A 16685-nucleotide genomic window follows, 5' to 3' on the forward strand; every position below is an offset into this window, starting at 1 on the left:
CATGAGAGACCCAAAACTGAAAAATATGCAAAGGACGAAACATAATGTAGCATGTGCATAGGATGAAAACTGAAAAACACTTTTGTACAGTTAATAGCAATTTCGAATACATATATTGATGGGTTACTTTCATTATAGTGATTTTATTTATACATTTATTGATTTCAACGAATATTGCAACATTTTACGACACATGTACCGTTTGTGTTTCCTTTATTTTTAATTAAAAAAAAGGTCAGTGGTCTCTAATTCAGTAATGGCCCATCATGTTGAACTTAAATGACACCTACAAAATACAAACTTAACAAAAAATTAAACTAAACTACCAAAAATTAAAATATAAACAATAGTAATGGCCCATCATATTGAACTTAAATGACACCTACAAAATACAAATTTAACAAAAACTTAAACTAAACTACCAAAAATAACAACAGAATGTTTGTTTTGCAGCAAGAGCGTTTTCTACATCTTGCAATAGTGAAAGTTATATTATTCATGATTTACATGGAAAAATTCATACGCCAATATTTATACAGGACACATATGTAGGGAATTTTGAGAACACACATAACCAACAACTTGTAGTTGATACATGTCAATATGTATGCTGGATATAAGTCAGTTATACAAATAACAATCAAATTTAGTGTTCTAATATATAGAAACATATCGTTTAATCAACTATAAAAAGGTTTAGGAAGCAATAGTCCGAGTTAGCGACAAAAGAAACCATATTTATCAACATCCAACAAAAACGTTGTTAGAAAATACTCCACTAAAAAGCCTTTCAGAGAAAATAAAAAAATAAAAAAATATACAATTAGCGCCATAAAAAAATGCTCACCATACCCAGGACTAAAACCAATTCCCCCTTCATTTCTTCATATACCATCTGCGCATAAAAGAAGAGACACATCATTCTCCAAAATCCAAAATACACAAATTAAATCCTAATTAAAGGACATAATTACATAAAAAAAAAAGGTAAATCATCATCATACTTAAAGTTAGCGGTACCGTGAAATTAAATTTCTTTGGGACATTTCATCGAGCACATTCCATGTGCTTCCTTTAATATGACCCTTCTTCATTCTTTTAATGGTTTACCATCATCATTGATCAAAATGCATCTACTAACACCTAAAAAGATATAAGAATCGTGATATAAGATCAAGATCGATAGCGGAATCAATGTACAAAATCATTAACCAATTGAAATAGGATGTTAGGATAATCTCTCATGTGATTAATCTGGGAGGTGATGTTGATCCATCGTGATTGGTAAAGGGTTTAATAGAAAGTCTCTTTGATAATCTCTGAATTTAAATTTCAAATTTTACATGTGGTCAAAAAAGTGCTTAGGAAATTAAAAGAGCACAGTATTTTTCTGAAAAAATAGTGCACTATTTTATGTGGATAATGAGTATCCGTATAGTGATCTGATTTGTATTGATTTTTTACTAATTAATTATTAATTAATTGTTTTTAGTGGAAGAATAATGACATCATGAAATTATCATTTATACCTTTATAAGCACATGTTACAATCTTATTTAACATCTAATGACCTAAGCATAAACTCCCTTTTATTATATAGGATAGATAGATAGATTATTATTGTTATTAATTTATTTAATTGATATTAAATATTAAATATTATTACTATTTTTATTATTACTTTACTATACTATTATTAAATTAGTACGGGTATCATCAATCAATCAATAATGGAAAACAAAGCTAGAATTACCTAGAATTACATTCTTTTTGGATACCACATGAATTATGAATACATGATATAATGACGAGCACCAAAACCAAATCCTTGTAAACATTATTTATCTTTTTCATTGTCTTATTCCAACACGTCATCTTTAAAGTTTGGGTTGACATTGTTGACCATCAAATGGTACTCAAACGCTCCTAGTTGCATTTGTTTATTAACTTTCTAAGCCCGTGTCTATCATCGTCTTCTGCATTTCGTCTTTTGTGTCTCCAAGATGGTGTCATAGGCACCGTGTAGATGATAGTCTTGAACATTCGGTATGTGTTAGTTCTGTTGTCACGATAGGTAGGGTTCAGTCCAGGGCCGGTCCTAGGGCTGTGCAGAGCGTGCGACGGCACAGGGCAGCAAACAACTAGGGGCATCAAGATTTCATGTCGAATTTGAATGTTTGTAGTTGATGAAATTGATATTTAAACAATTAAAGCTAATTATATGATTTTATGAACCTATAAAGTAAAGTTATGTCTTTAATTTCAATTTGGTGAAGTTCTATAAGAGATATAAGAACTAGGGTTTGTGCAATTTGGGGAGAAGTATGTTTGCAGGTATGCTGCAAAGAAGAAGACGGTATCTTTGAAAAGTTTGTTTCAGTACCCCTTATAAATATAGTATATCTTATTTAAGACCTTTAAGCTTGATCATTTCACAGTTAGCTCCCTATAATTAACTAATGATGAGTACTCCGTACAATTTAAAGGCTATCTTTAGTTTTCTTTATTTTGACTATACTTGCCTCCTCCAATAGTCTTTAGATATATTATTATTATTAATTACTAATTAATAAATTATTATTAATATTAAAATAGGTTAAATTCTCAAAGAATAAATATGTGAATAAACTCTCATATTATGATCAAGAATCGGTGTAGTAAATTTATAATGTAACCTGATATCTATTTTTTATTTCAGATTTCTAATTTAAGGTTTATTACTATTCTCTTATGGTGTTATTGTTATATTTAATATATTTGATTTAGGAATTCATCCGTACACCACCTTGTTTTTGCCATACACCACCAAAACAATTATTTAGACAGTTTTACCCTTCCTTTGAGAAGTTAAGGGGAGTTGGTGGTGAACAAAAGGAAGAGTAAAAATGTCCAAAAAATTTATTTAGTGGTGTATGGCAAAATAGAGGTGGTGTACGGATCACTTCCCATTTGATTTACATAATAATAAGAATAAGATAAGATGGACATACATGTAGCTTGACTAGATGTAAAATTTATACAAAATAATCGGTTAGCTTCTTAAAGAAATTACAGGGCATATTTTTTTTTTATTTCACACAGGGCATCAATAACTTCAGGACCGGCCCTGGTTCAGTCATGATGGATATTATTTGACAATACACATTTTACTTATTCTTTTCTTTATATTTACCAATTCTTTATGCGCAAAACATTTATGATATACTTCAAACAAATTTAATACGGAGCAAGTCTTTTTCATATTTGATTATTTGTAATTTGTAGTATTTGTTTTATATTATTATTTGATTATTACATTTAAATTGATAATATAGTATATAACTAGTTATTGAACCCTCGCTTCGCGCCGGGGGTTCGATTTTTAATGTATTTTATTGCGTTTAGTAAAATTATTTTGTGGCTAACGATGATGTCGTTGAAGCGCAACTCGAGTCGAACTAAAAGGTATAACCCGTAAGAGATTTAAATGTTATTTTAAATTAACAATATATGTGCATCTACGCGTTTCGCTATGGAATTGTCGACTTTTAAAAATTTAACGCAAAATCAACGTGTATGAAAAGTACCCCAAATATTTAGCGTTTTTTAAAAAGCGTCCGTTTTGCGTATAGCTAGTGACATTGTGTTCCTAAAATTATTTCGAGTTTAACGATGGTGTCGGAAAAATTTAACTCGTTGCGAGCGAAAAGATATGACCCGTTGAATATTTGGGTGAAGTTTATTTAAGATTTTTTATGAAAATGGTTATTTGACACTTTACCCCCTGTTTGGGGGTCAATTTGAATTTTTTAAAAAAATGTGGAGGCCTTTGTTGGTAAAATGAAATTTAGTTAAAATTAAAAAAAAAAATGGTGAAAAGTCGAAAATGCCCCTAATACTATTCATAACTTTTGTCTATTAGTTAATATGTAAATTAGTGGTTCCGTCTTTCTTTTAAAGTTTGTTGTGGTTGATAACGTTAAGTCTTTATGAGCATTTTTAAAGAAATGTTGATATAACATTAATCCTTTTAAAGAATCATGTTATTATGATTGGAGTGGGTCTTATGTGTAGTAACATTTTATATGGATGTATCATATGGCTTCTACTCAAAGAAACTAAAGAAGCGTACCTCTCAAGTAGTGACATATCAAGAACTACATGATTGTCTTATTTATTCTTATTATTTCTATCTTTTCTCAATGGGGAACTACGTGCAACCGAAATAATTTAATTTCTTAATATACTAATTATATTCTACGTATTCAACGATCCCTATATATTCCACTGCTTATAAGAGTTTTGATAATTGATCGACAAGTCTATGAAAACTTTAGACAGTCCATTTTTAGAAAGAAAGTGTATATCAGCAAAAACTTTAGACGTCTATTTTTGAGAAAACGCTTTTTGATTAGCTAACAAACTGTTTGAATTAAATAATCATATTAGAATTTCTTTATCAACGAACAAATAGGTAAAAACCATTTTAGAGCACCGGGAGTAGTCGATCTAAATGAAAAAAACAATCGGATTTCAACGTCTCTTTTAGGACGTTGGACCCAGAACGCCGGACAAAATACCATGCAAGAGTGGTGGAGTGTCGAGCAAGTCACTTCCAATGCTTTTACTATTTTCATTAAGACCATTCTTAACCATGACGTTATGTCATGATATCACTGATTGCCACATCAACGCCATATCAGCACTTCCTTCCGATGAATAACCAAAGACTAACTGCTAACAACCATGACATACCCATCACACACTTCCTCACACCCACTAAATTAATTAATTATTTACGGGTACAAGTTTAAAAGCATCATGTACAACAAAAAAATGCAACCGGTCCGTAATTCAATTTGTCATCCAATGAAAATTTAAAGCACAGTGAAACAACCACTAACCATTGGCTTGTTGCTGATATTGGTGTGAGTGGTTGGCGGATCCAACCACAAACCGTTAAGAGTGGCCTAACAATCAAACAAAAAATCATGACCCATTTATACAACTTAATAGTACAAAATAACCTTTTTCAATCAATTTGCGAGTTCAAACATATATATATATATATATATATATATATATATATATATATATATATATATATATATATATATAACACTCCCTCCGTCCTATCTTAAGTGTTCACTATTGACTTTTCAAAGTCTGTCTTTATCAACTATGATCGTAAATATTTTTATTTGTGCTATATAATATTTGATGGAAGTTATACGAATAAATTGAGTTTTAAATGTGTTTTCATTCCATATAAATTTCATCAAATATCATATAACACAAATAAAAATATTGACGGTCAAAGTTAAAAAAGAAAGACTTTGAGAAATCAACAGTTGACACTTAAGATGAGACGGAGTGAGTATATAATATAATAATAACAATCGCGCTTGAGTGGTATGGGAGTGAGATCCAACTTGGTGTACTGCCAATCCAGGTTCGATTCTCACTCCAAGCAGGGAATTTCCAACCCTTGATGATATTGATGCGATTTGAAAAGGTCTCTGGCGTTTTTTCCAACCTTCGATGGTACTGCCAAAGTCGTCGCGATTTGTGTTTCTTCCTAACACGTGTGTGGGTGACAAATGAGAACATTCGATGTCGATATCTTTAAAAAATATATAATAATGATAATAAAAATATATATACTTATGTACAAATGAATGATAATGTGTTAGAAGTTAGTTTGTAAAATGGACCAGAGTACAAGACGCAAAACAAACCCAATCCAATTGCCTACCCAATCTCCATGATGTTACGGCCCTATCATTCTCTCTGTCGGCTATAACCCCCTATCTTCATTTTAATTTCTTGACAACCAACTTTCACAAATTATATGTTATTTATTTCATTTTATAATTATTAGTAATAAAGTTTTACTAATTATCAATTCTAATGGTGATAAAGCTTTTCCTATGCATATTCATGATAAAATGTTAAAAAATTGTGTAACTGGTAAACTATATTAATTTCAAGTGTTATTTTATGTCTTTTTATGAATCTTGTAAGCAATGTTCTAGTTTTATAGCGTATTTAGAGGAGTCCCAATGGTGCCTTCATCTTCTCCATTCTGCACCACGCCAATGACAGCAGCGTGCCCTGCTACTACCCTCTTCTCTGCCCAGCTTCCTCTCCCTCTTCGATTTCTTTCTCAAGCATGTTCAAGGACGATGTATATGTATATTTAACTTGTATTTTTTGTTTATATAGTTGTACATAATAGTGAGTCTCAAAAGTATGTCATGGTTAAGAGTGTTTAGTCATGAGTTAGTCATGTTGAGAAAAAGCTGATGTGACGCTGATATGACAACTAGTCCTTGTGAGATGTGACAACTAGTCCTTGTAACATGCTTCATGTATTAGTATATACTTTATATACTCTATATATATATATATATATATATATATATATATATATATATATATATATATATATATATATATATATTCAAAATTTATAGCAAACCAGTTGAAAATGGTCGGTTCAACTAGAAGTCACACTCTTCGCAGTTAAACTAAATAACCTACATGAATATCATTGCTAAACATAGCACATAAAGTTTTACAAGTTAATTAAAAGTTTAGCTCATAACTAAAGTAACTTTCTATAAATAAGTTAGTAGCTTATGACATAAGAAATTACATTAAGACTCTTATATAGTCATATATTATTTAATTATTTATTAGTGTAGTATTTATTTGTCCTTTTACTTTATTAAAAACCGCAAAAGTACAATACAAAAATGGGAAAAACCCAACACGACCAAGAACTCACACTATCTACAAGGGCAAGAGATAAATGAGGATGCTAAGGGAGCAACCGACATAAATCATTTACCCAAAATTACAACCACAAAAGAAAACCAACTACACAAAACAACTAGACTATTAAACATTTAGGATTCAATAGCCAAGTATGCCACTCGATCGATAAGGATTTGCAACGCTTCGCAATCCATTCAAAGCTCTTCACTTGAATTTCGTTTAAAGCCATTGGTGGATTCCAACACAATTTTTTGAAGATCATCTTATTACAATTTTTTCAAATAAGATACCCGCACGTCTAATCAACCTCTTGTCAAACCTTAGAGCCAATACCCGTAGTTTGAAACGAAGAAATACCCCGAAACGCATTATTGTTATCCAAAGACCCGCAAACAATTTCGAACCATTTATGAATCTTGCCCCAAATCTCTTTGCTTTTTTGACATTGAAAAAGAGCATGTTGAATAGTCTCTATATCATTATCACAAATGGGCCAACGGACAGAATTAAGGTCGATTCCCCTCTTGTCAAGTTCCGACAATACGGAGAGCCTACCATTCATTGCCCTCCAAATGAAAACCCCCACTTTCTTTGGAACCAAGTTGTTTCGCAATGTTTCAAACGGTATTTACCTACCTATCTACATTCATTGTCCTTTTACTTCTATTACATATATTAACTTTAACTAGTGTCATTTAAATTAATATTTATCTTTAAAAAAATTATATATTTATACTTATAATTAACAATTGTCATGAGTAATACTAGGACTAAAATTATATACGGAAAGTCAATAATAATAAAAAAATATTTATACTTTACAATTAATTCAATAAAATTTTAAAATATAAATATAATAACCGATAAACATTTTTCATATATATTTTTAATCTATCACAAATGAAATTTGCCATTTCAAAGGAAATTTAATTCCAACGGGTGTCTTCTGACTAACATAAATGATAGAGGCAGACATCTGTAACAACAAATTTATTTAAATATTTTTTTACTATTATAAATTATAAACTTAAATTAAATAAAAAATAAAAAGCTAAATTAAATTAAATAAAATAAAAAATAGAGGTGTAACCGCTATTAAACTGATGGAGTCAAACTGCACATACACACACCTTCAATTCAGTCAATAAAAAAGGCGAAGCGTATTAATTCTTTCATTCGTATTTCATATTCATAATAACAATTTCTTTTTTCTTTTTTAATTCTTTAAATTTGCGTCAGATTCCCCTCTGACAGTTTGTGTATACGTGTATATTAACGCAATCCAGTTGATTATATTAACAATCAACTCAATACAGGCGTAATATTAGGTTAATCCTCTGTTTTCGTTTCTTCATGATCAATTCTTCATCAGTTCTTGCCTCAAGATCTTCATCATTTTAAGGTAATTCATTGATTAATTCACTTTTAATCGTTGAATATTATGAAGTTAGGGAAGACTGTTTGAACCTGAGTTTTAGGATATTATGTGTTTGATTTAATGCGTCAATGAACAGAGATATCGCTTTTTTTTTTTTTTTTTTAAAAAGGACTAATTGTTTGTTTTCTCGCAAAATTGAGGCAGAATGTTTGAATTTAAAGTTATGATATGAAGTGTTTGATTAAATACATTAAAGAATTTATTTAATGAACTGTGATTGAATGGAAATATAATTGAACACGTAGATAGGTAGGTGTATACTGTGTGAAATTATTGAGATATAAATAAATAAATAGTTTGAAGAATTAGGATAGAATGTTGGAATAATGGCGTTCTTGTTATTATTAATTTTGAGTATGCATATTTAATTTAATTGTTAATTATAACTGTTTTATATAAATTTTGAATGCAAGGTTCTTGAGTGCTCTTTTAAATTATTTAAATATGTTTAATGTGTATTTGATTAATGAGTTCTTATATGAAATATAGATGATGGTTATTAATATATCAGGTTAATAAAGCAAATAGATAGGGATAAGTTTTTGCACAATGTATGTTCATTTATAATTCCTCTGTTTTGGTATCATGATTATATATGGTGAAATAGTAATAGAAGTTTTGAATCCTTGCAGAACATTTACAGTCAAACTATTATCGAATATGATGGAGCGCAGTGGATTAAACATCAATCGACCTCTTTTGTCTGTCAGGCGAGTTTCATCAACCACACCCTCACCGAAAAACGAGAATCGAAGAACCGAAAATCGTGCTCCGGTTAGACCTAATGTGGGACCATCTAAAACCGAGTTGAAATCAGACCCGTTGATGAACACAGGGAGTGTTCCATTTGGGTGGGAACACAGTCCAGGTAAACCGAAAGATAAGCAAATTCAAACGAAGATAAATTCTCCCAGTATTCCGAAACTACCCCCTGGTAGGTTTATTACATCTTCAAAGAAAGATTTAGATACAAGATTTGACAGTGGGGCATCAACATCGAAACAAAGTTGTAATTCTGGAAATGATCATGATGATGAAGATGATGATGATAGTGAAGCATTTATGGATGCAGTTGATACACTTTCAAGGAGTGAAACATCTTTTTATAATTGTAGTGTTGGATCAGATATAAAACCGTCTGGGATTATTCCAAACGATCCAAAAATGCGCGAATTCATGATGGGTCGATTTCTTCCTGCTGCTAAAGCAATCGCTTCGAATGTATCTCAACATACATCCAAGAAAAACGTCATTAAAGAGAAACAACAAGAGTTTAAAAAGCTTATGGATGATAAGAAGGGTCAACTTAGATATGGACCTAACTTTTTGGAGGATGTTTCTCATGATAATGAAGATGATGACGATGATAGTGATTCTGATTATCATGATCAAAATCATTCATCCAAATTTTGTGGTTTAATCCCACGTTTTTGCTCTGTTAATCCCGTTCATGGTATGTGTATGAGGACAAAGTTAACAACAAAGTTCACGACATCTACTGCTAGCTCTTCTACTGTTAGTTCTATAACTGGATCTGATAATGAGGTAACAAAGTTTTTTTATATATATAGTTTTTAATGATTGTTTATTTAAATTTAGTTAATCTTTGCTAATCCTGTATTTGGATCTTTTTTTATGTAAGCCTGCAAGGACTGGAATGTATGAACGAAGATCATGGAATGGTGTTTTGAAGAGCAAATCGACTGAAACTATAAATTTGGAGGGATCGAAGCTTTATAATCGTTTGCAGGGACGGGCAGTTTCAGTCAGTTTTAGCGAACCAATTCGATCTAGTTTTCCTGAAGAAAACCCTAAAAATTCAAAGAAAAAAGCTTTAAGCTTTAAGGAATTACTGGCTGATAAGAACACAAAAGAAACAGATGAAGAAGATGAAGATTTGATGGTTGAAAAGACTCTTTATGTGGATACTGTGCAAACTGTCAAATCACCATCTCAATCCAACTTCGATAAATGGTCAGAGTCAGATGATGAATCAAAAGATGGTATGAAACGAAAAACGTGTACGAAGTCCTGCAAGGATTATGAAGATTTTGATTTGTTTGATGAAAAGTTTGGTGATTTAGGTCTGAAAGGTTATGAATGTAAGGGTTTTGAACTCCCTGCACCCCCGTCAGACTCGTGGTTATGTCGTACGCTGCCTTTGAAGTCTTCCAAAAATACCCCTTGTCAGTGGGACCCGATTATATCGCCGTCTTCGAACACTGTTGCTAGTGACCAGAATGCTGATGTGGACATTCGGTCACCATCTCCTCAGGTAAATAGTTATTTTTTGTAACGATTTATGTTTCTTGTAGATGAATTTGTGAAGTAAATGCTTATATTGTTTTTCACTTATTTCAGGGACCATTGGATTCTATACCAGAGAACTAGATGGGTGATTCTGGTTGTATCGAGTTCTTATGTGCATATGTTTTGGCTGTGGGTAGTTTACAAAAGTAAATGATTTGGTGAGCATATAGGGAGTGAAAAATAGAGAAATGTACATTTAAGAGTTTCTTTGAGAATAAAGTGGATAAAGATTTCAAGCTGTTTTTCTTTTATCTTTGTATGTCGTATATATCTTCCTTTTTTTTTTCTTTACATATTTAATTTAAAGTTAATAAATACTACAAAAGAACTCGATGCATTTAGTTTAAACACCAAAGCAACAACAAACTGCAGAAAATAATGATACTAGCAATCCAATTCTTCACATGGTTTACTTTCATGTAGTAATAATGTGAGGAATTTGTCTTGATCTGCCTGAAGTACCTGGTTAGACTATGCCCAGACTGCCCAGATTAACACCAAACAAACACAGGGGGAACCAAATGGGTTGTGTTTGACACTTGGCATATACCTCGCCTGTGATTGTCAGTTGCTTGTGTTTCGGATCACTAAAATTGTCAGTCGCTTGTGTTTCGGATCACTAAAATAGTCAGTCTCATGGCACAACGATTGTTGTTTTTGATTTGAATATTGGGCACAAAAACATGATATTTCTTGAAATAAGCCTTAAGCGAAGAATAGCATACGCAAAATTGCGAGGGTTGTTTAGGCCATTATATATAATCATATTTTTAAGTGCAGAATATCTTCACATGAAAATTTTCTTTACTATGCAAACCTAACACGTACGAGTATTAGGTTAGTTTGCATTACTTCTTTTTGGATTTTACTTGGATTAAATTTAATCAGTTATCACTTTCAGACACACCAAGTCAGGATGGCCGAGTGGTCTAAGGCGCCAGACTCAAGTTCTGGTCTTCGAAAGGGGGCGTGGGTTCAAATCCCACTTCTGACAATTCTTTTAGTAAAAAAAAAAAAAAGTCATCATTTTCAGAGACGATAACAAGTACTGGCTAGCTTGATGCAAGGATTTTACTATTTTAGGCCTCGTCTCAATAGTTATAGCCAAGGTTGAAAAACTCGCTTTTTGGAGATTAATCGATTGGAACATTGAAAGCAGTAATCGGAAATTTGGGAACTAATCGGATTTTTTATATAGTCAAACTATAAATTTCAAATTATGTGTAAATATAGAATAGAAGAAAACCATAAACATATAGTACGTATACTTTAACATAATTGTCTAAAAACACTTATTTTGTTCAAAAACTTTAAAATACTAGTTCAAATTCATATTAAAGTGTTGACCGACTTTGATCAACAAATTCGATATTGACCCATTAACCAACATTGACCGATACATTTTTTGAAAATCGAGATGGTTTGTTCTTAAATAGGAGTAATCGGGAAAGTAATCGGAGTTCTTTACAACAATGATTATAGCACATGATTTAATTTGAATGTACGATGTACGATTAAACAAAAATTTGACCAAAAATGGTTTTGACAGAAAGGTAAGTTTGCAGTTGACATAAGATGCCTAGTCAAATTAGACCCAAAACTTATACCACATGAAAGATACATGAGCGATAGTAGCAAAAGGCGTCACATACCATACCATGCTTGTTCAGAAGATTATAAAATGAAAAGGGCAACATCTCGGGTAATGGTAGCAACCTTTACACAGTCGATTATTAGATCAAAGTATCAAACCAACCCATGTCTAAAATAACTAAACATCATCATATTTCATATTTGAAGTGCATCTGCAATTGATCCTGCTAGACTTAAGACTTCAAAAGGAGCTTGATTTGAAATATCTTTAACAGTAGGAGCACATGAGTCCGTTATCCAAAAGTATGCAAACGCCTTGTTTGAATTTTCTGTATACATGTATGAATGCATGTTAGACCCCATTACTATTACAATAAGAACTAGTATACTTTTAAATAGGCCACTTTACATTGTGTAATGTAAAGGGGGGAAAAAAAAGACTAAAAGGGGCAACAATCCAGATGTTAAAGTCTATTTTTGTTGCATACAACCTCCTAAATGGTAGTACACTATAAAAGTGTGCCGGTCAACCTAACTCAAGGTTGCAAAACGGGGATTATTCGGGTTTTAATATGGGATTAATCCAATTGTACTTTTTTTACATTTAAATAATACGGAGTAAATTTCAGAATTATAATAAATAAAGAAGAAAACCATAAATATAAACATAAACTTCAACATAATTGTCTAAAATCATCCATTTTGTTCAAAAACTCTACATTCTAGTTTAAATTTAATTTCATGTTAAAATGTTAAACCAATTTTAACTTTGACCGACTGTGATCAACAAATCCGATTTCAACCCATTAACCGAGTTTGACAGATTAATTAAACAGATACTGGAAAATCAGAACGGGCTGTTTTTAAAAAGGAGTGTCCGGGGATTAATCGGTGTTTTTTACAACGATGACCTAACTCGACCCAGCCTATCTCAGTGCGCACTAAAAAACAGCCGTTTTCGACCAGTTTTCCGAATCTGCCCATCTTACCAACTAAGAAAAATACGATTGAGAAAGATTTTTCAAGATCTTACCGCCATCAGTGTGAATAAATTTTGTCCACGATCTTTTAGGGAACACTGCATGTGTGACATAAGCGCTGACCTTAGTTGCCCCATGAGCTGCCAAAACTTTCTGGATAACAAAAGGCAAACAAAAAAGATCATCCGGAAACATCTATTTCTATCTTTAACGTCCGAAACTGATCGAAGTTTCACAACGTTTAGTATGATTGGCCCTTCACGAGATGATATGTTAAGCGATGAAGGTAAAGTTAGAATAAAAGGTGGTACCTGGCATTCAATTAATGTACCTCCAGATTGCACCAAATCATCGACGATTACAACATGGCGACCAGCCGGGTCACCCTCTTTCAAACGAACTATTCGTTTATCGCCTTCACGAACTTTTGCACAAACTACCTGTGATTTCCAAATCATCACATACGATTAGAGATACCAATTTATTTTTATTGGTCAAATATATGTAGGTAAAGGAGAACTTGTCAAATGAGTTGAAAGTCAGCTAAATGTATTCCAAGACAATTTTTGGTGAAACAACATTAATGTCTTCTAATCAGATTTAAGACACATCCTTTAAAAAAATAAAAAAATAAAAACTTTGTAGCACAAAAACTGCTTCGGTCAACCAATTATAGCAGGATCTATATGCTATATGATGTAAAGGAATTAAATTTCCTAATTTTTTTTTTTTTTTTGAAAAATTATAAAATTAAATAAAAAAAAGTTAAACTCACTGTGGGGAAATGATCCAACTGTTTGTGGAATCGCTTATAAGCCCCATCATCTGGAAAGGCAATTACAACCTAAAAATCGATATAAAAGATAGACATAAACATAAATTACAATGTAAAAGATGATAATTTATTTTTGTGACGCGTAAAATTATTAAAGTGTGTATGGACTAACATCATTAGCATCAGGAAGTTGATGAAGACGTTGCTTCAGCAGAGGCATCCCAGTTTCAAAACACGGTAAAACATGATCACTGAAGTAAAATCTTTCCTGCAAAATATACAAACAGTGACTTATAATAAACAAACACACTATAAATTAAGCATCTTACGGTAAAGAAACTTAAGGCATTTTCTATTAAGAAACCGACCTGCAAAGCATGTATGTCGTAGATAACTAAACTTGTGGGACCACCTCTCGATACAGGAATATTCGACAATATTCTAGCCATGGTAAATGCGGTTGCTACGTCTCCTTCTTCTTCCATTCTTTCAAATGAACCAGTTGGAAAGAACGGTAACACTAATGTAAACGAAGCAACAAAAAGCCTCGGGAGTGCAAATATAACTGAAAGCTGCTCGAAAATGACAGCTGGCGAGCTGAACGATGCAAGAAACGCAACGTGCTGGCCTCTGATATCTTGTGCATTGTTTATAAATAAGTTGGGGAACCCATCATCAAAACTCCTATAAAATAAAGTGAAAAAGTTCAGTTTCTACTTAAAACAGTATTGATATGCCTAAATAATCTGAAATTAAACACCACATATTTTTTCTTAAACATAAAATTGATTATAATACGGAAAATGTTTTACAAACCCTAAGATAGATTGATGCTAATCAAGCTTATCATAATTTGTACCATTGTTAAATGAGATACTCTAAAATTGGGAATGTATCAAATTAGGGTTTTCATTTATCTTGTTAACCCAGGCCCTGTTCAATTAGTGAAGCTGAAATTCTACAGTAAATAATAAATTAAATTAAATCAGCTCAATAAAAGAGAGACTAATATAAAGATACAAACTTTATAGCAATTTTAATGTTATACTCCCTTAATATCAAAGTTGCAGTTAAACCCATATAACAAACAGGGCCAAAAAACAATAATTTGAAGCATGCAAGATGGAAATAACAAAATTAAATTTGAAAGGAGGATGAGTAGTAACAAACTAACAAACCTCCAGTTGATGGATTGAAGCTGAATGAGGTCAGATTGAGCGGAGATTTTGTGAGCAAGTTCTTGCGATTCCATACAGTAGAACAAAAACACTTGCTTTTTATTAGGTTTCTCCATTTTCACTGACAAAATATTTGCTGCAACTACACTCTGCAGTCTGCAGTAGCCATTTATGTATTTGCAAAAAGAAACAGGGCTGAGCGTTTAAGCTAAGCTAACGGTGAGTTTACAATATGGGCTCAAGTTGGGCTCGAGTTGGGCAAAATGAGAAACTAAACTTATACGGAGAGTACTATGTAAAGTAAAAAATTTCAACAATTATAATTTATTTCAAATATCTTTAAAGTTGTTCCATCAAAAAGTTGTATACGCTATGGGTTAGATAAATTTCAAATTTCAAAGAGCACTTAAAAAATTTCAATGCACACTTAAAAAATTACAATAATAATAATAATAATAATAATAATAATAATAATAATAATAATAATAATAATAATAATAATAATAATAATAATAATAATAATAATATAATAATAATAATAATAATAATAATAATAATAATAATAATAATAATAATAATAATATAGCTCCATCCTTGCCTAATATGCCGGTTGATCACCCTCACCTCGTTACGACTTCTACTGTTGTTTTGGGCCAGATTAAAAGTTTTCCTCGGGGCACATCATGTGGTAGGGATTGTTTACGTGCACAACACCTTATGGACTGCTTGAGTGGTGCTGCTGTGGCAGTCTCGGATGAGTTAGTTGGCTCTATTACCGGGGTCGTTAATCTCTTTCTAGCTGGAAGGTGCTCTATGGAATTAGGAGAGTATATAGCGAGTGCTCCCCTCACACCGCTTGTCAAGCCCGGCGGGGGTCTTCGTCCTATAGCTGTGGGTACTGTTTGGCGACGTCTTGTTTCGAAGGTTGGCGCTGCTATGGTTGGCCAGTCTTTGGGAAGTTACTTCGATGGTCTTCAATTTGGTGTTGGGGTTTCGTCAGGTGGCGAGGCTATTCTTCATACTGTGAATCGGTTGATTGAGGATCGTGGCTCTGATGTTGGCCTCTCTATGTTATTAGTTGATTTTCAAAATGCATTCAATCTAGTTGATCGTACGGTCATGTTACGTGAAGTTCGCCGCCTTAGTCCGAGCATTTCTCGGTGGGTTGAATTTTGCTACTCTAATCCAACCAGATTGTATTATGGGAACCACACCTTATGGTCTTCTCAGGGGGTGCAACAGGGTGATCCCCTTGGTCCGCTGCTTTTTGCTTCGGTCTTATAACCCTTGGTTTCTAAAATCAGAGATAATTTTGAGGTTTGTCTTCAGGCGTGGTATTTGGATGATGGCACTATTATTGGGGACACTTTGGTGGTGGGGAAGGTTTTGCATTTGATTATGGAGGATGGGCCTCGTTTTGGGCTACATCTCAACGTTGAAAAAACTGAAATTTTCTGGCCTACGGAGGACCCTCGCAGCAGGCAAGTAGGTGTCTTTCCTCCTAATATTGCTCGACCTTTAAATGGTGTTAAGTTGCTTGGGGCCCCCGCAAGTTCCGATCCTGGTTTTTGTAGTGAACTGGTGATGCAAAGGGTGACCAAGTCCATTGCGCTTATGGATAAGGTTGCTAAGCTTGATGATCCTCAGTGTGA

The 16685-nt window shown here is 32.6% G+C and overlaps 2 protein-coding genes and 1 non-coding gene across 3 annotated transcripts; 2 read left to right on the forward strand and 1 right to left on the reverse strand.

Annotated features, from left to right (window-relative positions):
• Positions 1–9241: 9241 nt before the first annotated feature.
• Positions 9242–10738, forward strand: LOC139864800 (uncharacterized). The gene is made up of 3 exons (XM_071853369.1): positions 9242–9742; positions 9840–10472; positions 10559–10738. The coding sequence occupies exons 1-3, from the start codon at positions 9260–9262 to the stop codon at positions 10586–10588; spliced, it is 1146 nt and encodes a 381-aa protein (XP_071709470.1). The 5' UTR covers positions 9242–9259; the 3' UTR covers positions 10589–10738.
• Positions 10739–11417: 679 nt separating this feature from the next.
• On the forward strand, positions 11418–11501 carry TRNAL-CAA (transfer RNA leucine (anticodon CAA)). Its single transcript has one exon. It is a non-coding gene; the product is annotated as a tRNA-Leu (tRNA).
• A 746-nt stretch (positions 11502–12247) lies between these two features.
• LOC139862358 (ribose-phosphate pyrophosphokinase 4-like) lies at positions 12248–15220 on the reverse strand. Its single transcript, XM_071850950.1, has 7 exons — positions 15034–15220; positions 14224–14539; positions 14028–14123; positions 13856–13924; positions 13392–13520; positions 13134–13233; positions 12248–12429 (listed from the first exon to the last, which is right to left on the reverse strand). Exons 1-7 carry the CDS (start codon positions 15147–15149, stop codon positions 12296–12298), a joined length of 960 nt encoding a protein of 319 aa, XP_071707051.1. The 5' UTR covers positions 15150–15220; the 3' UTR covers positions 12248–12295.
• Between the last annotated feature and the right edge of the window lie 1465 nt (positions 15221–16685).

Source organism: Rutidosis leptorrhynchoides, chromosome 8 (assembly GCF_046630445.1).
Source record: "Rutidosis leptorrhynchoides isolate AG116_Rl617_1_P2 chromosome 8, CSIRO_AGI_Rlap_v1, whole genome shotgun sequence".
NCBI lineage: Eukaryota > Viridiplantae > Streptophyta > Magnoliopsida > Asterales > Asteraceae > Rutidosis > Rutidosis leptorrhynchoides.